Source organism: Rana temporaria, chromosome 6 (genome assembly GCF_905171775.1).
Source record: "Rana temporaria chromosome 6, aRanTem1.1, whole genome shotgun sequence".
Classification (NCBI taxonomy): Eukaryota; Metazoa; Chordata; class Amphibia; order Anura; family Ranidae; genus Rana; species Rana temporaria.
The window spans coordinates 211,611,466-211,635,388 of record NC_053494.1 but is presented as its reverse complement, the minus strand read 5'-3'; the positions used below and the strand labels follow the sequence as shown (position 1 = coordinate 211,635,388).

At 44.8% G+C, this 23,923-nt stretch overlaps 1 protein-coding gene and 1 non-coding gene across 3 annotated transcripts in view; one reads left to right on the top strand and one right to left on the bottom strand.

The window, feature by feature from the left end:
- The window catches only part of SMARCAL1 (SWI/SNF related, matrix associated, actin dependent regulator of chromatin, subfamily a like 1), a 94,709-nt gene that overhangs the window by 23,737 nt on the left and 47,049 nt on the right, over positions 1–23,923 (top strand). For both annotated transcript variants that reach the window (XM_040358215.1, XM_040358216.1), the window contains exon 6: positions 11,275–11,458. In XM_040358215.1, the coding sequence (XP_040214149.1) occupies positions 11,275–11,458 (184 nt within the window). The remainder of the gene's footprint in view (positions 1–11,274; positions 11,459–23,923) is intronic.
- TRNAG-UCC lies at positions 15,477–15,548 on the bottom strand. Its single transcript has one exon. It is a non-coding gene; the product is annotated as a tRNA-Gly (tRNA).

The window sequence follows — 23,923 nt, the reverse complement described above, 5'->3', positions numbered from 1 at the left end:
CCTTTTCTCTACTGCTAGCCATTTTTTTTTGTGTCTATGCGCAGCTATCTGGATTGGCGTTTCCTCAGCAATAGCATGAAAGGGGATCAGTACTGATCACTGTGTCCATCAGTAGCGGCTGGTGCTCAAAATTTTTTGGGGGGGCGCAAACGAAAAAGAAAAAAATTGCAGCCTCGCTGTGCCCATCAAATGCAGCCACTGTGCCATCAATTGTCACCACTGTGCCATGCCATCAAACGCAGCCACTGTGCCATGCCATCAAACGCAGCCACTGTGCCATCAATTGTCACCACTTTGCCGTGCCATCAAACGCAGCCACTTTGCCATCAAACGCAGCCACTGTGCCATCAATTGTCACCACTGTGCCATGCCATCAAACACAGCCACTGTGCCATGCCATCAAACGCAGCCACTGTGCCATCAATTGTCACCACTGTGCCATCAATTGTCACCACTGTGCCATGCCATCAAACGCAGCCACTGTGCCTTGCCATCAAACGCAGCCACTGTGCCATCAATTGTCACCACTGTGCCATGCCATCAAACGCAGCCACTGTGCCATGCCATCAAACACAGCCACTGTGCCCTTTAATTGTCGCCACTGTGCCAATTGATGTCACTGTGCCCTTTAATTGTCGCCACTGTGCCAAATTGTCCCCACTGTGCCCTTTAATTGTCGCCAATGTGCCCATCCATGCCGCTGTGCCAATTGCCCCCATTGCCGCCACTGTGCCTATTGATGTCACTGTGCCCTTCGTCGCTGCTGTGCCCTGTAAAATTCTCTGAAATTTTACCCCCACACCCCCCCCCCCCCGCCCGGCACTTACCTTTACTGGAGTCAGCCATCCACGTCCCTCGATGTCTTCTCCCGCCCTTGATGACGCTTCAGCCAATCAGGTTACCGATAGCCAGAACCGGTGAACCTGATTGGCTGAGACGCCTGTCAGTCTAATCCAAGGAACGCACCGCCGGTACGTCCCGAGGATAAGCATTCGGAAGCCGACTACAGCGTGAGACTACAGCACTTCCATACAGCCAACCAGCTGCCGTTATTCAGGTGGCCGGCGCTCTATGTCCGGCCATCTGAATAGAACAGCGGCAGCGGCGACCATAACATAGATTCATGCAATGCAATGAATCTATGTTATTAGTCGGTGGCGGTGCGGAGCCAGAGGGGGCAGTGCTCCAGCGCCCTCTATGGACGAACCGCCACTGCTGTCCATTTAAAACTGAAGGCTAGTAAACTGTTTACTAGGCTTCAGTTTGAGAGTCGCCATTCAGCACTTTCTATTCATTCACTGTTCAGTGCAGCTCGGGCTGCAAAGAAAGGGAGCGGGAATGTCTGTTCTCAGTACTTTTCTCTGTCTCATATGCGAGACATTAGGGGTCTTTTTAGAGACCCCTAATTAAATTGTAAAAATAAAATAAGAAATATTGTAAAATATTTAATAATAAAAAATATAAAACGAGTGATACAGGGACATCCTCTGCCCTACTGACACCGTCCGCTGCCCCCCTGACCCGGTCCGCGGCCCCCCCCTGACCCGGTCCGCGGCCCCCCCTGACCCGATCCACGCCCCCCCCTGACGCGGTCCGCGCCCCCCCTGACGCGGTCCGCGCCCCCGCCCCCTGGCTGACTAAGCTCTGATCGCAGTGCGAAATGCGTAGGCTGTATCCCACCCTTTGCTGTTATTTGTAGTGCATTTTCCATCCACTGTTTCTTAATAAAGACAACCTAAGGTTTTTTTTGGAAGTGCGCGTGTCCATCCTTCTAGCCTCTAGAGTAAACCTTTTAGACTTGTCGTTAAACTGTGGCTCTTTAATGTTTATCCTGGAATGGTTCTATGTGAAGAATGGCGGAGCGTTGCAGACGTAGCGTTTTACTGGAGGTCATTGTTAACCAGCTACATTGTCGCCATCACTACAGAGGTGAAACGCTTTGATTCTATGAACATTTTATACTTCATGTACAGAGATGAAAGGACACACGAGATCCTTTGTCCTTGTCTGTCGGATGGCTGAGGGTGACTCGATGTTCTATTTAAAAAGAACACACATGAAACGAACCACTGAGCGAGACTGCGCGAATTAGCGAGCGAACGTTTTTCGCCGTTTATCCTCGGTACGTGGACACACACCATCTTCCTGGAAAAACAAAGTCGACGGGGAAAATCTCCACGGACAAAAGCATTCGCGGAAATAATTGCACTTTCTTGGAACTGGATAGCAGGGAGGATCTTTTAACGGAATTTCCCTTTTATGGCGCTGTAGGTGGTTATTTTCAGCAAGCGGGAAAGTGCAGGTAATTGGAACATGGACTTTATTATTATTATTCTTAGCACGGCATTAACTCCAGTAAACATTACTCCAAGCCTCCCGTTGTTTGCTGCGATTTGCCATTTCAAAGCAAAGACTTTCTCGTTTTGTATACACCAGATTTTTATTTTTTATTTTTTAATACGGAGCTTTATAATTATCCATCATTCATATGAAATTGAATCAAGGAATAAATTACAGGACGCAGCCACCTTTAATAAAACGCAGCAGAGCTGGGATTCCGCGTTCGCTGTGCACAAAACTGCAGAGACACGCAGAAGCGGGAGAAGCCGTCACTTGCAAAAAAATAGCGATTTATCTTTTTCTTTTTTTTCTTTTTATATTAACAGGATTCCGGTTTAATTAGAGAGCAAGATAATGACTAAATGGGAAAAGGACGTGTTTTCTCATTGAGCACGTATGTTGGGTAACTACTTCAATACCGGCCACTTTCACCCCCTTCCTGCCCAGGCCAATTTTCAGCTTTTAGCGCTGTCACATTTTGAATTACAATAATGCAACACTGTACCCATATGGAATTTTTATCTTTTTATTTTATTTTTTGAGACAGATGGTGCTTTCTTTTGGTGGTATTTATTCACCAAAGGAAAAAAGGTTGTTGCGCTAAAAATAAAAAATCTAAACAATAAAATTTGAAGAAAAATGAAATTATGGAGCCAATATCCCAAATCAATGCGATACTAAAAAAGAGGATAATTTCAGTCCTAATGCATCCACAAAAATACAGTTCATATAGGAGTAGCAATGTTGAGGAGCAAATGAAGAAAAACACCTTGAACCAGTAAAAATTGGAGGCTTACCAGATGGCAAGCAGTGTGTGCTTGCGACTGCAAACCCCAGTCAAGGCCTTTAGATTGATCCTCGCAGGGGAAGATGGAAAAGGAAGAGGATTCTTGAAGTCTCCACCGGAAGCCAAATTAATGAGCCGTATCATAGGAAAAAATATTTCAATGGTGAAGTACGTTTGATCAGCACATATATAGGTAAAAAGTGACTTTAAGTACCACCAGCACCCTATAAATAGGAGGCTTACCAGAACAAGTAAGAACAACAGCAAGTGGCTAAAACCCTAGCCTGGGCCTTTGATTCCTGGGCTGTAATGATAGTCCTACGTGTCCTCCGTGTTCAATGGGTACATAGAGGGAGTGATAGAGCCCACATAGTGAAGTTCGTTAAACAATGCGTTTAATAATTAAAAAATTGCACTTACAGAGTCAATGGAAATAAAAACAGAAAGAAGCCGGCCGGCTCGGAACAAACGCCCGTCCACTCTACACAACACGTCCTGCGTCAGCACGCTACCTTCCCGACGCGCGTTTCGTCATAAAATGACGTCATCTGGGGCCTATTAACACTCCGTTGTTGCAGCTTTATTAGTAATTTATTGATTTTTTAATATTTCTTAGCGCGGTAATTTTCTTCCTTTGTTCCATATTTATTCACCACTGGGGTTTTAATTTTTTGCTGAATAAGCAAAAAAATACCAAAAAAACAAACAAACATATTCTTAGTTTTAGTTTCTGTTACAAAGATTTGCAAAATATAGATTTTCTTCTGCGCCGCTGTGGGCTGATGAGGCTGCGCCGCTGTGCGTTGATGAGGCTGCGCCGCTGTGCGTTGATGAGGCTGCGCCGCTGTGGGCTGATGAGGCTGCGCCGCTGTGGGCTGATGAGGCTGCGCCGCTGTGGGCTGATGAGGCTGCGCCGCTGTGCGTTGATGAGGCTGCGCCGCTGTGCGTTGATGAGGCTGAGCCGCTGTGCGTTGATGAGGCTGAGCCGCTGTGCGTTGATGAGGCTGAGCCGCTGTGCGTTGATGAGGCTGAGCCGCTGTGGGCTGATGAGGCTGCGCCGCTGTGGGCTGATGAGGCTGCGCTGCTGTGCGTTGATGAGGCTGAGCCGCTGTGGGCTGATGAAACTGCCCTGATGTTTTGGCTGATGAGGCTGCCCTGATGGGCGCTGATGAGGCTGCATTGGCAATGTCATGTTTTCTCATTGAGCACGTATGTTGGGTAACTACTTCAATACCGGGCACTTTCACCCCCTTCCTGCCCAGGCCAATTTTCAGCTTTTAGCGCTGTCACATTTTGAATTACAATAATGCAACACTGTACCCATATGGAATTTTTATCTTTTTTTTTTTTTTTGAGACTGTGCTTTCTTTCGGTGGTATTTTGATGAGGCTGCGCCGCTGTGCGTTGATGAGGCTGCGCCGCTGTGCATTGATGAGGCTGCACTGCTGTGGGCTGATGAGGCTGCCCTAATAGGCGCTGATGAGGCTGCATTGGTTTGATGTGTTGTGCATTCAGAGATGGTATTCTGCATACCCTGGATGTAACAAGTGATTATTTGAGTTACTGTTGCCTTTCTATCATCTGGAACCAGTCTGCCCATTCTCCTCTGACCTCAACAAGACATTTTCCTCAACACAACTGCCGTTCACTGGATATTTTCCCCACCATTTTCTGTAAACCCAAGAGATTGTTGTGTGTGAAAATCCCAGTAGATCAGCAGTTTTGATTTACTCAGACCAGCCCGTCCGGCACCAACAACCACGCCACGTTCAAAATCACTTAAATCTCCTTTCTTCTCCATTTTGATGCTCGGTTTGAATGCCGGCAAGTCATCTTCACCACATCTAGATGCCTAAATGCATTGAGTTGCTGCCATGTGATTGGCTATTTAGCAATTTGTATTACCAAGCAATTGAACAGGTGTACCTAATAAAGTGGCAGGTGAGTGTATATATAGTATATGCTATAAAAAATATAATAATAATTAGTCATAGCAACACAATAATATACACATATTTCAGCTGAATTAATCTACCCTTGTAAGAGATGACGGAAGTCATATGCAGGCCTATAATATCCTGCCAGGCGCCCTCTGGGAGATCTGTCAAAAGGGTTTAGAGTTGTTTGGTGTTAGAATTTTTAGGGGAATAATAGAATAATACTGTATGTGAAAACCAGTTTGACCCAAGCATCTTTAAAAGAGAATTATGGGGTTTTTAACCACTTCAGCCCTGGACTATTTGGCTGACCAAAGACCAGAGCACTTTTTGCGATTCGCCACTGCTTCGCTTTAACTGACAACTGCGCGGTTGTGCGACGTGGCACCCAAACAAAATTAACGTCCTTTTTTTCCCCACAAATAGAGCTTTCTTTTGGTGGTACCGGTATTTGATTACCTCTGAAGTTTTATTTTTTTGCGCTATAAACAAAAATAGAGCGACAATTTAGAAAAAAATTTAATATTTTTATATTTTTGCTATAATAAATATCCCCCAAAAATATATAAAAAGACATTTTTTTTCCTCAGTTTAGGCCGATACGTCGTATTCTTCTATTCTACATATTTCTGGTAAAAAAAAATCGCAATAAGCGATTGGTTTGCGCAAAAGTTATAGCGTCTACAAAATAGGGGATAGTTTTATGGCATTTTTATTTAACGCCCGCCCACTGTATATATACGTCCTGTTTTTAAAGATGGATATCTCGGTAACGGGAGCAGCTGCTGCCACAACCGAGGTATCCATCTCTTCTGTGGGCGGGCGTGTAAACGATAACGGCGGTCTTCGCAGCGGATTCGCCGCGAGATCGCTGTTATCGGAGGTGGGAGAGGGCCCCCCCCCTCCCGCCGCTCTTCTGGCGGGAGAGGGCCCCCACCCGTCCTCATAGCTTTGCTGGGCGGAAGTGACGTCAAAACGTCAGTCCCGCCCAGCGTCTTAAAGAGACAATTTTTTTGTTGTCATTTTTTTAAATGACAAATTTTCCTTTTTTTTTTTTTTCTTGCATTTAAGTCTAAATATGAGATGTGAGGTCTTTTTGACCCCCAGATCTCATATTTAGGAGGACCTGTCATGCTTTTTTCTATTACAAGGGATGTTTACATTCCTTGTAATAGGAATAAAAGTGATACATTTTTTTTTTTTTTTATTATTTCAGTGTAAAAAATTATAAAATAAATAAGAAAACCCCCAAAAAAATATTTTAAAGCGCCCCGTCCCGACGAGCTTGCGTGCAGAAGCGAACACATACGCGAGTAGGGCCCGCATATGAAAACGGTGTTCAAACCACACAAGTGAGGTATCGCCGCGACCGTTAGAGCGTGAGCAATAATTCTAGCCCTAGACCAACTCTGTAGCTCAAAAAATGCAACCTATAGAATTTTTTAAGCGTCGCCTATCGAGATTTTTATGGGTAAAAGTTTGACGCCATGCCACGAGCGGGCGCAATTTTGAAGCGTGACGTGTTGGGTATCATTTTACTCAGGGTAACATTATCTTTCACAATATATAAAAAAATTGGGCCAAATTTATTGTTGTCTTATTTTTTTAATTAAAAAAAGTGAATTTTTTCCAAAAAAAGTGCGCTTGTAAGACCGCTGCGCAAATACGGTGTGACAAAAAGTATTGCAATGACCGCCATTTTATTCTCTAGGGTGTTAGAAAAAAATATATATAATTGTTGGGGGTTTTAAGTAATTTTCTAGCAAAAAAAAATGTTTTAGTCTTGTAAACGCCGAATCTGAAAAACACCTTCTGTCCTTAAGTGGTTAATTAAGTTTTTTTTTTTTTTTTTTAACTAGTAATGGCGGTGGTGTTACAAGGAATGTAAACATCCCTTGTAATAGGAATCAGTGTGACAGGTCCTCTTTATGGAGAGATGTGAGGTCATCTCTCCTCCAGGCTTACAAGCATGAGATCGTGAAAAAAAAATTCACTGATCTCATGCCGACAGCTGCGATTGCGGCTTTGTTTACTTTCGGATACCGGGCGTGACGTCATAACGTCGCGCCCGTGCCTCCGACGGTCATAGAGATGACTGGTGACCATCTGCACGGGAGAGCCCAGAGAAGCGGCAGGAGGGAGGGGGGGCGTCCCCTCCCGCTGCCTATAAGAACGATCAAGCCTATAAGAACGTCCACAGTTCAAGTGCCGGGTGGACGTCCCTGGACGTCCTTTTATGTGCATTTCCCGCGTGCAGCGGGGAAACACTGTGCCCGGCGCATCGCCCACATGTGTAAACGTCGTTCAAACCCCACATGTGAGGTATCGTCGCGTGCGGTAGAGCGCATGCAACAATTCTAGCACTAGAACTCCTCTGTAACTCGAAAATTGTAACCTGCAAAATGTTTTATTTAAAGCGTTGCCTATGGAGATTTTTAAGTACCAAAGTTTGGCGCCATTCCATGAGTGTGCGCAATTTTAAAGCGTGACATGTTAGGTATCTATTTACTCGGCGTAACATCATCTTTCACATTATACCAGAAAATTGGGCTAACTTTACTGTTTTGTTATTTTTTAATTCTTGAAACCGTTTTTTTTTCTCCCAAAAAAAGGCGTTTGAAAAATTATTGCGCGAAGACCGCGCAAGAAAAAAAGTTGCAATGACCGCCATTTTATTCCCTAGGGTGTCTGCTAAAAAAAAAAATATATAATGTTTGGGGGTTCTGATTAATTTTCTAGCCCAAATATTTTGATTTTTACATGATTTTTACATGAAGGAGAGAAGTGCCAAAATAGGCCCGGTGGTCAAGTGGTTAAATCCTTAGTAATCAGAGATTTTAACAAATTGGTGGTTGGACACAACATCGACAACCGAATAGAGTCCGGTACAGGAAGACTGAGCTGTTTTGACAGCATAGCAGCTAACGGGGACAAAGTTGTCACCGCCTCGGAGGCGGCCATTTTGTTGGCTAGTATCAGAGAGAAGTAAGAATCTCCACTCATAATATCCTGCACCGGACTCGGTTGTCAGTGTTGTGTCCAACCACCAATTAGTCAAAACCCCAATTACTGCTGGTTTTAAATCGACCGGAAGTTAAGCAGTTGGAGTTTCTGACAGGTTGGAGAGCTTGACGGAACACCACCATTGGAAGCCGGTTTCCATAAGGGGTGCACATGTGGGCTCGCTCCCAAGCTGGGCTGTGTGTGTCCATGGACACACACAGCCTGGCTCAGTCCTGCCTTCGCTCATAGAATTTGATTGACAGCGGCTCCTGCTGCTGACTCTTTTTCCTGTGAATGCATGGAGAGATCCGCTGCAGACGGGCACATCGCTGGATCGAATGAGGACTCAAGTAAGTTTAAGGTGGGATGTGGGGGGGGGGGGAGCTGATACATCTACTGGGACATTTATTACCTTAATGCAGGGGATGCATTAAGGTAAAAAGATGTCCAGGCTTTAGTGCAATATTAAATGTTTCATGTCCCCCCTCTCTCTTGGTTGCTTGAGGCTACCCTGAGATATTTTATCCCTCACCATTGCGTTTGCCGTCTCTGGGCCTGTCCTGTCATATCAATATCTTCTTGTGATCAAGGTCTCTATATTGTTAATGTATAGAAAATTTGACTCCTATGGACTAGTCATGTGACATTGCCACCATCCCCAATGAATCAGCAAAAATGTTACCTCAAATACCGTATTTATCTGCCTATAGCGCGCACCGGCGTATAGCGCGCACCCCTAATCTAGAAGGGAAATTCCTGGAAAAAAAACTGAATTACTTACAGTTTTGGTGTCTTGTCCGGCGGCCTTCTCCGGTTCGGCGTCCGTCTGCGGCCCTGGTGGTGTCCTCCCCGCTTCTCCCGCGCTGTTGTTGAGCCGATACCCGCTTCCTGCGCTGTGTTTGAACGCCGCCGCCGACATATACCAAGAGCAGTACACTCGGGCACGCTTGGCTCCTCTCGCATAAAGGCTAGGAGGCGGCACAGGGCGTGACCGCGAGCGGAGCCGAGCCTGGCTGAGTGTACCCGAGTGTACTGCGCTCGGTATATGTCGGCGGCGGCGTTCAAACACAGCGCGGGAAGCGGGTATCGGCGTATATCGCGCACCCACGATTTTCCCCTGATTTTAAGGGGAAAAAAGTGCACGGTATATGCCGATAAAGATATTGGGATTTTATGGGCAATGAAAATAAATTGAAAAAAGATAAATCGAAGAAAAAAAAAATCTAAATAGAAAAATATATAATTTATTGCAAAATATCATAGAAAAAAACATGGAAACCACACAGGTGGTAAACACTAAAAACAATGATAGATTGAAATACATAGAGATATGAATCGCAGTTGGGATGATTGTATAGAGACCCCCAAGAACAATTTCATGGAGATGCCAAAATGCTGGATCCGACGCGTTTCGAATATGTGAGTTATAATACAATCTTCTTCAGGGATAACAGCATTTTTGGAATTGTTGAATACATCATCGGTGAAATAAATTCATAACAACATTATCAATTCCATATTTCGGCGCCTAACTAGGCGCCTATATGTTTGAGTACACAGCAACTTACTATAAAGGAAGCCAACCCATTCATCAAAGACTTTCACCGAGGTCCACCACTCCTATCCACAGCATGGGGAGTCCAAGAACAGAATGTTCAATTGGGATTGCCAAACACGTATTTTCCGGTGTATAAGACGACCTTTTGGATGCAAAAAATGCATCCAAAGTCGGGGGTCGTCTTATTCGCCGGTACCTATCTTCGTCAGGCTGCGGGCATCCATGATTTAAAAGCCGCGCCTCCTCCTCAGACTGTTCCGTGATTGGCGGAACACTCATTTTCCCAGCAGGGCCTCTGTTCAGTGTTCTGCCAATCACGGATGCCTTCTCATCCTCGGACGAGAGGAAATCCGTGATAGGCGGAACACTGAACATAGGCCCTGCTGGGAAAATTAGTGTTCCGCCTATCACGGAACAGTCTGAGGAGGAGGCGCGGCTTTTGAATCATGGATGCCCGCAGCCTGGAAGCCAGCCTGGAAGCCAAAATCTGAAAAGAAAGTAAGGTAGGGAGATCGTCTTGGCCGGCACAGTGGAGGCATGTGGTGGCACAGTGGAGGCATGTGGTGGCACAGTGGAGGCATGTGGTGGCACAGTGGAGGCATGTAATGTAATGGCACAGTGGAGGCATGTAATGTAATGGCACAGTGAGGCATGTAATGTAATGGCACAGTGAGGAATGTAATGGCACAGTGAGGCAAGTAATGGCACAGTGAGGCATGTAATGGCACAGTGAGGCATGTAATGGCACAGTGAGGCATGTAATGTAATGGCACAGTGGAGGCATGTAATGTAATGGCACAGTGAGGCATGTAATGTAATGGCACAGTGAGGCATGTCATGGCACAGTGAGGCATGTAATGTAATGGCACAGTGGAGGCATGTAATGTAATGGCACAGTGAGGCATGTAATGTAATGGCACAGTGAGGCATGTAATGTAATGGCACAGTGAGGCATGTCATGGCACAGTGAGGCATGTAATGTAATGGCACAGTGAGGCATGTAATGTAATGGCACAGTGGAGGCATGTAATGTAATTTAATGGCCCAGTGGAGGCATGTAATGTGATGGCAGAATGAGGCATGTAATGTAATGGCACAGTGAAGGCATGTAATGTAATGGCACAGTGAGGCATGTAATGTAATGGCACAGTGAAGGCATGTAATGTAATGTAATGGCACAGTGAGGCATGTAATGTAATGGCACAGTGAGGCATGTAATGTAATGTAATGGCACAGTGAGATCTGAAAAAAGCCTGTTTCTGTCAGCGGTTGTTCCTGTCAGCGGTTGTTCTGGCTACCCCTTAGCTTCCAGAAAGACTAGTAGGAAGGGGGTCGTCTTATACCGCGAGTATATCCCAAAACCCAAAATTTTCCTGGAAAAATAGGGGGTCGTCTTATACGCTGGCAATAAGGTAGATAGAATTAGTATCCCCAAAAATGTGATTCATATGTCTATGCATTTCAATCTATCATTGTTTTTAGTGTTTACCACCTGTGTGGTTTCTATGTTTTTTTTTTTTTTTTAGATTTAGATTTTTTTCAATTTTATCTTTTTTCAATTTATTTTCATTGCCCATAAAATCCCAATTTCTATTTGAGGTAAACTTTTTGCTCTATATTGTTAATAAACCTTCTGGCTTGTTTTGCAGTGGAAGCCATTATCCGCATCCAGCAGGTGGAAGTGGAGCCTCTCCCCAGGTGGGTAGTGCAGGCCTTCGCGGCTCAGTTCGAGAAGACCTCTTTAAGTCGCGCCGAGATCCCAGATGTGGACCTGTCTTCCGTGGATTCAAAACTTGTCAGCAGCTTGATGCCGTTCCAGAGGGAAGGTGTCAGGTAGGTACCAGTTGATGCAGGGCTTTATTTGCCATAAAAAAAAATTCTGTCTGGTCTCTCTGGGATTGCTATTTAAAGGGACCCATTTCAGGAAAAAGCGACCATATTATACTCCTTCCGTCATCGAACCCCTGCAGTTCCTTCCTCTGTCATAACTACTACTAAAATACTTGGTGTTGGATCTCACATGGAGTGGTGACATCACCTCCCGCATTGTAACAGTGCTCATGCCTAGCAATTGGTCCTTATGCCGCGTACACACAAAGTTTTTCCAACTTCATCATTAAAAACGACGTTGCCCACACACCATCGTTTTTAAAAAAATGATGAAAAAAGCGCGGTGACGTACAACACGTACGACGGCACTCTAAAGGGGAAGTTCTATTCGCATTTGGGCTGCTTTAGCCGATTCCGTGTTAGTAAAAGACGATTCGCGCTTTTCTGTCTGTTACAGCGTGATGAATGTGTTACTCCATTACGAACGGTAGTTTTACCTGAACGAGCGCTCCCGTCTCATAACTTGCTTCTGAGAATGCGCAGGTTTTTTACGTCGTTTTAGCCCACACACGATAATTTTTAACAACACGAAAAACAACATTTTAAAAAACGACGTGAAATGCATTTTCAGAAGCCGAAAAACGATGTGAAGCCCACACACGATCATTTTAAATGACGTTTTTGAAAACTTAGTTTTTTTTCATGCTGAAAAACAATGGTGTGTACGCGGCATTAGTCTCCAGCACTGCATTGTGGCAGGAGGTCATATATTCCCCCATAGATGGAACCACCGGGGGGTATTTTGCAGAAAGAGTGACATGGGCGCACAGGAGCAGGGTCACCTTCAACACGGGGAAAAAGGGGTAGTTGCCATGGGCCCAAAGCAGCTGCCCCTTGAGACCGCGTTGCCTACAAATAGTTAAGTGGATTCGGGGGGGGGGGGGGGCAATACAAATTTTGCCCAGGGACCAATCAATATTAAAGTCGGCCCTGCACTGGAGAGGTGAGTGGTCGGGGTGCACTTTGTACAGACTTTGTCTGCAGAGTGATAATGCACTAAACACACGCTGTTTATTGTACATTGTACCTTCTATTTCTGTATGTGGATGACGGCACTGTAATTTTATTTATTTTTATAAAAGAAACTTCTAAGTACCTTTTTCCTAATTGATGTCCAGCTGTCATATGACCCGGCTCTCTCCCAGCCTGTCTGCAGGGAAACGTAAGCAGGAGGAGCTGCTAGTCCTCTGCTGCTGGTCACATGCTCAACAACAACAAAAATCAGCTTTTAGGAACCACAGTAAAAATAATTAATATCAATAAACTTTTTTAAATCATCATACAAATATATATTTAGTGGGAATGCTCAATAGCATTCCCAGTATTGTTATTCGTTTTTTAATAAGTGGGAATGCTCAACAGCATTCCCAGTATTGTTATTTGTTTTGTATTATTAGTGGGAATGCTCAATAGCATTCCCAGTATTTAGTAGGAATGCTCAATAGCATTACCAGTATTGTCATTCGTTTTTTATTAGTGGGAATGCTCAATAGCATTCCCAGTATTGTTATTCGTTTTTTTTTATTCTTAATATTAATTTTATTTTTATTATTTTAGTTTTTTGGCTCTGCGTAACTTCTGCATACTTTCAGCTATTAAGACCATTCAACTTTTAAAATGTTCTTTCAGCTAATAGTGGGACTTCTTCAACTTTTTTTTCTACTATTTATACTTTTTAAAATATTAAGCTTTTGGACACTTTTTTTTAACATTATAGTCAATGAGAGCATGCTTCAAATCCTTAAAATCTTCTCCGCTACCAAAAGTTTCAGCTCCTTCATACTTTCAAATATGTTTATTGGGTTTTTAAAACATGTAAGAGTATACAAAGCGATCTTGTTACAATGTATGCAATAAGTCGAATAAGTGTGCTCCTTCATACTTTCACCTACAGACACCAAACAAACGTTAAAATGTTCACAAAACATTCAGCTATCCGGCTATATTTTTTTAGTGTTTGTGAAAAAGCTGTTAACATTTCCTGAAAAGATCACTAAACGTAATCGATTAAACAGAGTGTCTATGGGGCTGGTTAGAGTGGATGATGTCATCGCTACAGCACAGAGCTTTAAAAAAATGATCTTTGTTCCTTCTCTATAAATTGCTCTCACGCCCACAAGATCTACTTGTTATACACAATTTATACATCAAAACATAGGTATTTTTGTCTAGTTTCAGGCAATGATTTGCCTGAAATCATTGGCAGTTTTGTGTTACGCCTTTTACTTTTGGCTGGTTGAGCTTACAAATGACCAGAGTTTCACACTTTCTTCCATTGACTGTCTTGTATAAAATTCTTCAGATTTCCCAGCAAAACGCACAGTGAACTTCTTTTTTAAATCGCTGACATGCCCACATTTTTAAATTTACCAACATAAATTTTATACCGATACGTTCACAAAGGCCGTGTGTCTCTAACGGTGAAGTCGCTGTTACGATATCATGTACTGTTGTGGATTTTTTAAGGCTTGTTTGAAGGGTTCTCTCACTCATTAAGGTGTGGGGATTAATGATTAAATAGGGGCTTTATAAGTACTGAAGGAACACTGCTTGTATGTCCTAAAGATAGTGTAGTGGTTATGGTGAATGGCTTTGGTGTGGGCTTAGCTATTCAGCATTCCCACGCATTTTCTGCAGGAAATGCATTTTCTAGTTTTAATTTTATTCTGTACGTTTTTTGGCTCTGTGTATATTCTGCATACTTTCAGCTATTAAGAACATTCAACTTTTAAAATGTTCAGCTTTCACCTAATGATCGGACTTCTTCAACTTTTTTTGAGAGCATGCTTCAAATCCTTAAAATCTTCTTCCGCTACCAAAAATTTCAGCTCCTTCATACTTTCATCTACAGACGCCAAACAAACTTTAAAATGTTCAAAAAATATTCAGCTATCCGGCTATATCTTTTCAGTTTGATATCTTTTACAGTTTTTGTGAAAAACCTGTTTGTTTAGTGATCTTTTCAGTAAATTTTAGCGATTAAACAGAGTGTCTATGGGGTTGCTTAGAGTGGATGATGTCATGATGTCATAGCTAGAGCACAGAGCTTTAAATGTTTTTTATCTTTGTTCCTTTTCTATAAATTTCTCTCACGCCCACAAGATCTACTTGTCATACACAAATGACAAGAGTTCTACACTTTTTTCCATTGACTGTCCTGTATAAAATTCAGATTTAGACATTAATGGCTGTGTGTTGAGTTATTTTGAGGGGACAGCAAATTTACACTATTATACGAGCTGTACACTCACTACACAACATTGTAGCAACGTGTAATTTCTTCAGTGTTGTCACATGAAAAGATAGAAGAAAAGATTTACTCAAATGCAAGGGTTATACTTACTTTTGTGACATACTGTATGTGATCTCCCGCACACAGAGGGGTGTACTTACTTTTGTGAGATGCTGTATATATTTATTGTGGTCTATAAGTGGTTACATCACACATGGCGTGATCTGAGGTCTGCAGCAATGAAGGATTTTTGTATTTGAAACTTTAATGTAAATCTAGACAGTTGAGGAGGTGTAATATTCCCGCTGGGTGGAGTATGCGATTCCCCTTATTTTCAATATCTCCCCAATCGAGGCGTGAGTTTGCCGCGATTGTTGCCTGACAAATCGCAGGACTGCTTTTGGGAAACAGGCGTCTTGTCATTTTTGTTTGTGTGATTTGTCAGGTGACAATATTGTCCCGTGATTGGGGTGCCATTGAAAGTAACGGGATCACAAGTGTGCCACACGTTTTGCGGCAATTCGGGAAACTGCAGTAATTCCGCCTGCAATCCGGAATGCCTAGGTGTGATCGCAGCCAAAGCTAACCGTCTTCTATCAGTTGCTGGGGGAACATTTTCTTCCTCAAACATTCCACACATTCTCTTCATTCTTTATTCCACCGCTAATATATACTCCGCATTGACCTTGTATAGCGCTATTCTCTCTGAGGACTCCAAATATTGGAGATGGCGTTGGCCGGGAATCGAACCCGGGTCAGCTGCTTGGAAGGCAGCTATGCTTACCACTGCACCACGAACGCAAAAGTAGCATGTCTTTGTAGTGTGGAAGGAAACCGGAGTACCGGAGGAAACCCACGCAAGCACAGGGAGAACATGCAATCTCCATGCAGATAGTATCCTGGTCAGAATCTGAAACAAGGACCCCGGTGCTGCAAGGCTACCCCTAAGCCTCTGTGCTGCCCATTTACGGCCTCTGTTCTCTAAGGCCCCCGCCCCCGCAGGGTAAATCACTTCTGTTCACTCAAAGTGCCTTCAGAAGAAATCCAAACTTATCCTAAACTACAATCTATAACACACCCAAATAACAATAAAGAGGGCTACAGTGGTCCTCAAATTAGCAACACAATGGAGCTAAATATTCCATTCACCCTTAGGCCTCATTCACACAGGGGTATTAATCCGTACCCCATGGGAGGGCCGTGTTTACCGGAATGGGGATGCACAGGTGTTCCCAGCATCCTGTGTAGGCAGTCCCATTGCTGTCAACTGGGGTGCAATGACTGTACCCAATGTGACATCTGTGTGGGTGCCGGTGCACGGCCCCGAACGCACCCAGGGTGCGTCCGCGCAACTGCACCCACATGGATGTCCTTTGGGGTTAATGCAGAACCCACACAGGGTACAGATTCATACACCCTGTGTGAGTGAGGCCTTGGACTTCTCCATGAAGGACCTCACTGACTGGAAGAGTTCTCATTTCTCCAGCAGAGAAAGCCTAAAGAAAGCTGGAAAGACTTCTCCGACCTCTGAAGACAAAAAGAGTTCCAACCTCCACTCATAGCCAGTCCAACACACACCTCAAAAACATACCGGCCTTCAACCTCCCCTTATAGCCGGTCCAACACACGCCTCAAAAACATACCGGCCTTCAACCTCCCCTTGTGGTCCGTCCAACACACGCCTTAAAAGCATACCGGCCTCCAAACTTCACAACATAATCAATTTCTATATGTCGATTGACAAATACATAGATCAAACATATATCGCCTGTAAAAACATGCTTAAGATGTTAGTGGTAAACAGCCTGCTAGGCCCAGGGGGAACCAAACCAAGTCCTTCAAAAGCCGCCTCATATCCAAAAGTTGCCAGGAGTGTAAATGTAGACATTATGCTTTAAGGTTAATCAATAATATCACATTCTAAATGGAAAGGTAGAACAAGGGGAGGGGGAGTATGGAAGAGGCAGAGAGGGAGGAAAGTAGGGGGGATGGAAGGTTTGCGGGTAAGGAAGGGGTGTGGGGGTTCCCCCAAACCCTTACCCCCTTCTTCCTCCAACCTTCCCTTCTCCCCCCTTTCCTCCCTCTCTCCCTCTTCCATACTCCCCCTTTGTTCTACCTTTCCCTTTAGAGTGTTATATTTTTGATTAACCTTAAAGCTTAATGTCTACATTTACACTCTTGGCAACCTTTGGATATGAGGCAGCTTTTGGAGGGCTTAGTTCGATTCCCCTCGGGCCTAGCAGGCTGTTTACCACCAACATCTCAGACACTTGTTTTTTTACAGGTGATTATGTTTGGGCGATGTATTGTCGAACCTTAAAGCTTCTGCAGAAGCTGCAGAAAGGTAAATAGAGACCCTCCGGCTACTAGAGTGGCAGCTGCCACCAGTGTAGGGACCTGTGTTGGTACAGCCGTACCTGGTCCCTGGGAGGGTTCCTCAGACTTTTTGTTGAGTCTTCTTCTAGGAACAGCCAATTGTCTTGTTTGTCCAACTAAATTGATGGTGATTCAGAAGCTGCTTATGAGAATCTTTTAAGAGATTGATGACGTAGTGGATTCCTGTCATGATGGCTTGAAATGAAGATCCTCTCCCTCATATTCACTAGCAAATCGTCCTCTTCTCATCACCTAGTTTAAATTTTCTTCCAAGATTTTGGCCATCTTCAATCCCAAGATAGCTGCATCCCTCCCATTTAAGTGCAATCGGTCACTACTATAAAGATGGTAATGGCCTGAAAAGTTAGCCCAGTTCGCCATGAAGCCAAACCCCTCCTCCCTGCACCAGTTTCTCAGCCACTTGTTAAGTACCATAAGCTCCTGCTGTCTCTGTGGTGTGGCTTGAGGTACAGGCAGTATTTCAGAAAATATTGCCTTGGGGGACCTTTTCTTCAATATGGCCCCCAAGTCCCTGAAATAATTTTGTAGGGCGCTCCATTTTTCTTTAACTTTGTCTTTGGTACCGATATATACCATGACAGCTGGGTCCTCTCCAGCGCCATCCAATCTGCAATGTTCCGAACCCAAGCCCCCCGGTAAACAACATACTGTTTGGCGATAATGGTCTTTGTGACAGATTGCCCTCTGTATTCTTCCAATAACTGAATCCCCTACCACTAGTATGTGCCTATCCTTTCTGGTAACCTTGCCCCCATCTTCGTCACATGCTGGTGGAGTCTCTGTCTGAAATCCACATGCTGGTGAATTCTTTACGTGAATGTCAAATTCTGGAGGGGTCTCATTGTGAACATAACATTCTGGAGGACACTCGTTGTGATCGGGAAATTCTGAAGTAGTCTCATTGTTAATGTCACTTTCTTGAGGAGTCTCATTATGAACATCACATTTTGGAGGGGACTGGTTGTGAATGTCACATTCTGGAGTAGTCTCATTGTGAATGTCACATTCTGGACGGGTCTCATTGTGAACATCACATTCTGGACGGGTCTCATTGTGAACATCACATTCTGGACGGGTCTCATTGTGAACATCACATTCTGGAGGTGACTCATTGTGAACGTCACATTCTGGAGGTGACTTCATTGTGAACGTCACATTCTGGAGAAGACTTGTGAATGTCACATTCGGGAGGAGTCTCAGTGGTAATGCCACAATCTGCTGGAGTCTTAGTGGGAAAGTTGCATTCTGCCTGAGTCTCAACAGAATCATGGCACTCTGAAAGAGTCTTGATGTGAATGACACGTGGTTGATTTAAAGAAATTCCCAACTTTTGGGCTATTTTCTTTCCCAACAGAGCGGCACCCTGTTCATTTAAGTGCAGTCCATCCCTGCTGTAGAGCAAGTAACCAATTGAAAAGTCAGTCCAGGTCTCCATGAAGCCAAACCCCTCCTTCCTGCACCAGTTCTTCAGCCACCTGCTAAGCTCCCTAAGCTCCTGCTGCCTCCTTGGTGTGGCTCGGGGTACAGGCAGTATTTCTGGAAATGCTGCCTTGGAGGTTCTTTTCTTCAGTATAGATCCTAAGTCCCTGAAATCATTTTGTAGGGTGCTCCATTTTCTTTTAATGTTGTTGTTGGTTCCAATATGTACCATAACAGCTGGGTCCTCCCCAGCCGCATCCAACAATCTGTCCATTCGATTTACAATGTCCCGAACTCCTGCGACCGGGAAACAATATACTGTTCGTCGATCACCGTCATTCTGCCCTCTCTGTCCCTCTAATAACAGAATCCCCTACCACCAGGATCTGCCTATCCTTTTCTGTAAGCTTGCCCTCATCTTCATGGGAGGAGATATTCCCATGGCTGCCCTGTTTTTTTGGTAGGTTCCCAACATGTACGTCACATTGTGCTGGAGTCTCAACATGAATGTGACATTCAGGTGGTGTCTCCGTGTGAACGTCACATGTTGGCAAAGTCTCCGTGTGAACCTCGCACGTTGGCGAAGTCTCTGTGTGAACCTCGCACGTTGGCGAAGTCTCTGTGTGAACCTTGCACGTTGGCGAAGTCTCTGTGTGAAGCTCGCACGTTGGCGAAGTCTCTGTGTGAAGCTCGCACGTTGGCGAAGTCTCTGTGTGAAGCTCGCACGTTGGCGAAGTCTCTGTGTGAAGCTCGCACGTTGGCGAAGTCTCTGTGTGAAGCTCGCACGTTGGCGAAGTCTCTGTGTGAAGCTCGCACGTTGGCGAAGTCTCTGTGTGAAGCTCGCACGTTGGCGAAGTCTCTGTGTGAAGCTCGCACGTTGGCGAAGTCTCTGTGTGAAGCTCGCACGTTGGCGAAGTCTCTGTGTGAAGCTCGCACGTTGGCGAAGTCTCTGTGTGAAGCTCGCACGTTGGCGAAGTCTCTGTGTGAAGCTCGCACGTTGGCGAAGTCTCTGTGTGAAGCTCGCACGTTGGCGAAGTCTCTGTGTGAAGCTCGCACGTTGGCGAAGTCTCTGTGTGAAGCTCGCACGTTGGCGAAGTCTCTGTGTGAAGCTCGCACGTTGGCGAAGTCTCTGTGTGAAGCTCGCACGTTGGCGAAGTCTCTGTGTGAAGCTCGCACGTTGGCGAAGTCTCTGTGTGAAGCTCGCACATTGGCGAAGTCTCTGTGTGAAGCTCGCACGTTGGCGAAGTCTCTGTGTGAAGCTCGCACGTTGGCGAAGTCTCTGTGTGAAGCTCGCACGTTGGCGAAGTCTCTGTGTGAAGCTCGCACGTTGGCGAAGTCTCTGTGTGAAGCTCGCACGTTGGCGAAGTCTCTGTGTGAAGCTCGCACGTTGGCGAAGTCTCTGTGTGAAGCTCGCACGTTGGCGAAGTCTCTGTGTGAAGCTCGCACGTTGGCGAAGTCTCTGTGTGAAGCTCGCACGTTGGCGAAGTCTCTGTGTGAAGCTCGCACGTTGGCGAAGTCTCTGTGTGAAGCTCGCACGTTGGCGAAGTCTCTGTGTGAAGCTCGCACGTTGGCGAAGTCTCTGTGTGAAGCTCGCACGTTGGCGAAGTCTCTGTGTGAAGATCGCACGTTGGCGAAGTCTCTGTGTGAAGCTCGCACGTTGGCGAAGTCTCTGTGTGAAGCTCGCACGTTGGCGAAGTCTCTGTGTGAAGCTCGCACGTTGGCGAAGTCTCTGTGTGAAGCTCGCACGTTGGCGAAGTCTCTGTGTGAAGCTCGCACGTTGGCGAAGTCTCTGTGTGAAGCTCGCACGTTGGCGAAGTCTCTGTGTGAAGCTCGCACGTTGGCGAAGTCTCCGCGTGAAGCTCTCACGCTGGCAAAGTCTCCGCGTGAGCTGTGAATAGCGCCAGTGACGGATCAGCGCTCGCTGTCTGCAGGGCCCGGAGTTAATGCAGCGTTGTTATTAGTCCTGATCATACCGGAGAACTATTGATTTTATGCACTGCAGGAGAAACATTTACAGCCAAAGGGGTAAATGAGCCGGAAGAGGAAAGGGCCATTTAATGCATAAAACATGCTGGGAGGACGTGCCGGGCTGTGAAAATGCATGAGCAAACGCCGGAGCGCTGGTTGTTGGTGAACTAAAAACCCCAGCATGCTTTGCCAAGGAATCGGACGAAAATTATCAGTATTTATTTTACTCTTGTTGTCTGTAGCTGATCACTCATAGCGCGGGGGGGGGGGGGGTAAATGGACATTCGGAAGTGATATCAGGTCTAAAAATATTTTGTTACCTAATTCTTGTATAAACTTTCACGCTTGTGTGAATATGAACGTGCTGCGAGCGCTGACAGCTGCATAGTAATAGCCGAGATCAGCCAGCCGACCCGCCGTGCGTGTTATCAGCAGAGAGGTCTGCTGAGGTTGTACCAGCCCGCCATCGTTAAAGTGGACTGATACTATAATAGCAACCCGTATTGTGACCGTCCGGTGCAGACTGCTAATAGATCTTCAGCCCCGGAGGATTTGGCTGGTAAATGACCGGGCCACTTTTTACGATTCGACGCTGCGTCGCTTTAACTGACAATTGCGCGGTCGTGCGACGTGGCTCCCAAACAACATTTATGTTATTTTTTCCCCCACAAATAGAGCTTTATTTTGGTGGTATTTGATCACCTCTGCGGTTTTCATATTTTGCGCTATAAACAAAAAAAGGCGTAAATTTTGAAAAAAAAGCTATATTTTTTACTTTTTGCTATAATAAATATCCCCAAAAAATATATATATAAAAAAAAATGTTTTCCTCAGTTTAGGTTGATACGTATTCTTCTACATATTTTTGGTAAAAAAAATCGCAATAAGCATAAATTGATTGGATTGCGCAAAATTTATAACGTCTACAAAATAGGTTATTGATTTTTGAATTTTTTTTTTTTTTTTACTGTTTAACACGTGAAATTCTTCTTAAAAGTCGGGGTTCGTCTTATATGCCGGTACCTAACATGCAGACTCTGTCAGACTGCGGTCGTCCATTTTTGAAAAACCGCGTCTCCTCCTCGTGCTGTTCGGTGATAGGCGGAACACTCAGCTTCCCAGACAAGAGGGCATCCGTGATAGGCGGAACCCTGAACACAGTGTCTGCTGGGAAGCTGAGTGTTCCGCCTATCACCGAACAGCATGAAGAGGAGGCGCAGCTTTTGAAAAATGGAGGCTCGCGGTCTGACTGAGATTCTGCATGTCAGGGATAAGGTAAGGGATCGTCGAGGCATGCAGTGGCACAGTGAGGCATGTAATGGTGGCACAGTCTGGCATGTAATGGTGGCACAGTAAGGCAAGGAATGGCACGGTGAGGTCAGGCGAGGCATGACTAGTAGGAAGGAGGTCGTCTTATACGGCGAGTATATCCCAAAACCAACATTTTAGCTGGAAAATTAGGGGGTCGCCTTATACGCCGGCAAATACGGTACAAACTGTAACCAGTGCAGTACAGCATTATCGTATAGCTGATGTGTTGGTGAGCAGGGACACTGACTGGTGACAGTATTTAAAAAGTGTAAACAAATAATACCGGTAATCATAAGTTGTAACCCGTAAAGGGCTTTTAAAGCGTTGCTTATGGATTGTAAACTTTACGCCGTTGAATGGGCGTTTGCAATTTTAAAGCGTTACATATTTGGTATCTATTTGGGTTGGGTTATGTATTGTGTTTTTTTTGCATTAAAATTCAGTAAGCTGGATTACTTTTACAGGAGACAGAAGGGGGTCCTTCCTCTTCTGTGCAATCAGGGAGCCCAATAAGGATATGACCGGATGTTGTTCCTCCTGTGTGATGTCAGAAACCATGAGCGATGAGGAATTCATCGCTACCGTTTTCGGTCTCATGTAAACAAGCGGTCTCTGGCTTGAACAAGAATCGGATGCTTTGCAGGCCAGAGGAGAGATCTGGGGTCTAATAGACTCCAGATCTCTACATAAGATGTTCATCTCTTCTGATAGCAAAAAATGTTGAAAATAAAAATTAAAGATACATTGTAAGGAAGAAATCCGCCGGCGGCGGCAGTTTTACCATAGAGAATATTGCGGATTAGATGTTCCCCAGCAGTCTCTATGGCGTGATGTCATGTCACATCCAGCCTGACAGATATAAACACTGCCGTGTAAGCGGCTGGAAAGGTCGAGATCGTTTCTTTTTTTATATCAGTCTTTCCAGTTTAAAGGAGAGATGTGGGGTCTTATGCCGCGTAGAGAAGAAAGAGGATCACCGCTCCAGGTGGGTCACTATATAGAATTAGACTGACTCAGGATACCGTGGGTGCTGGCAATGCACTGGCCATGCATAGGATACGAAGAAAGGAAATGGATAGCCGCACTCCAATGACCAAAAAGGTTGTCTTTTATTCAAACGAACAGCAAGTACATCACTTCACAGGGTCACAGCAAAGGAACAGGGGAACAGCCGACGCGTTTCGCACTGGACTAGTGCTTAATCGTGGCTTGATTGATGATTAAGCACTAGTCCATTGCGAAACGCGTCGGCTGTTCCCCTGTTCCTTTGCTGTGACCCTGTGAAGTGATGTACTTGCTGTTCGTTTGAATAAAAGACAACCTTTTTGGTCATTGGAGTGCGGCTATCCATTTCCTTTCTTCTTATGCCGCGTACACGATCATTTTTCGGCATGAAAAAAAACGTTGTTTTTCAGCATGTCCAAAACTTCATCATTAAAAACGACGTTGCCTACACACCATCGTTTTTAAAAAATGTTGAACAAAGCGCAGTGACGTACAACACGTACGACGGCACTCTAAAGGGGAAGTTCTATTTGCCTTTTGGCTGCTTTAGCTGATTTCGTGTTAGTAAAAGACGATGTGCGCTTTTTTGTCTGTTACAGCTTAATGAATGTGCTTACTCCATTATGAAGGGTAGTTTTACCCAGGGCTGTGGAGTCGGAGTCGAGGAGTCGGAGTTGGGGGAAATTTTGGGTACCTGGAGTCGGAGTCGGCAAACAATGCACCGACTCCGACTCCGACTCCTACTACTAAATTTAGATTGGAATAAAAAAAAAAAAAAGCAAGTTTAAATGTCCCAATTCACAAAAAGTTATAATTAATGACTTCTCTACTGTAAGAATAAAGACCAATGCATGCAGTGCCTCACGTAACTGCAAAACGAACACGTTAAGTGACCGTGAAGAAGCATGCTTTTCATGTGCTTCACTATATGGCACGCAACGCACAATTAGGAGCGGCAATACTTATACTTTCCATAGTGTTGTGTTCTGCCTTTACAGGGAACGCATGTTAGAGAACCAGTAAGTGTCCAAATAAAAAAATTCCAGCAGGAGTTTTATAAAGCACTAAAAGAAGTT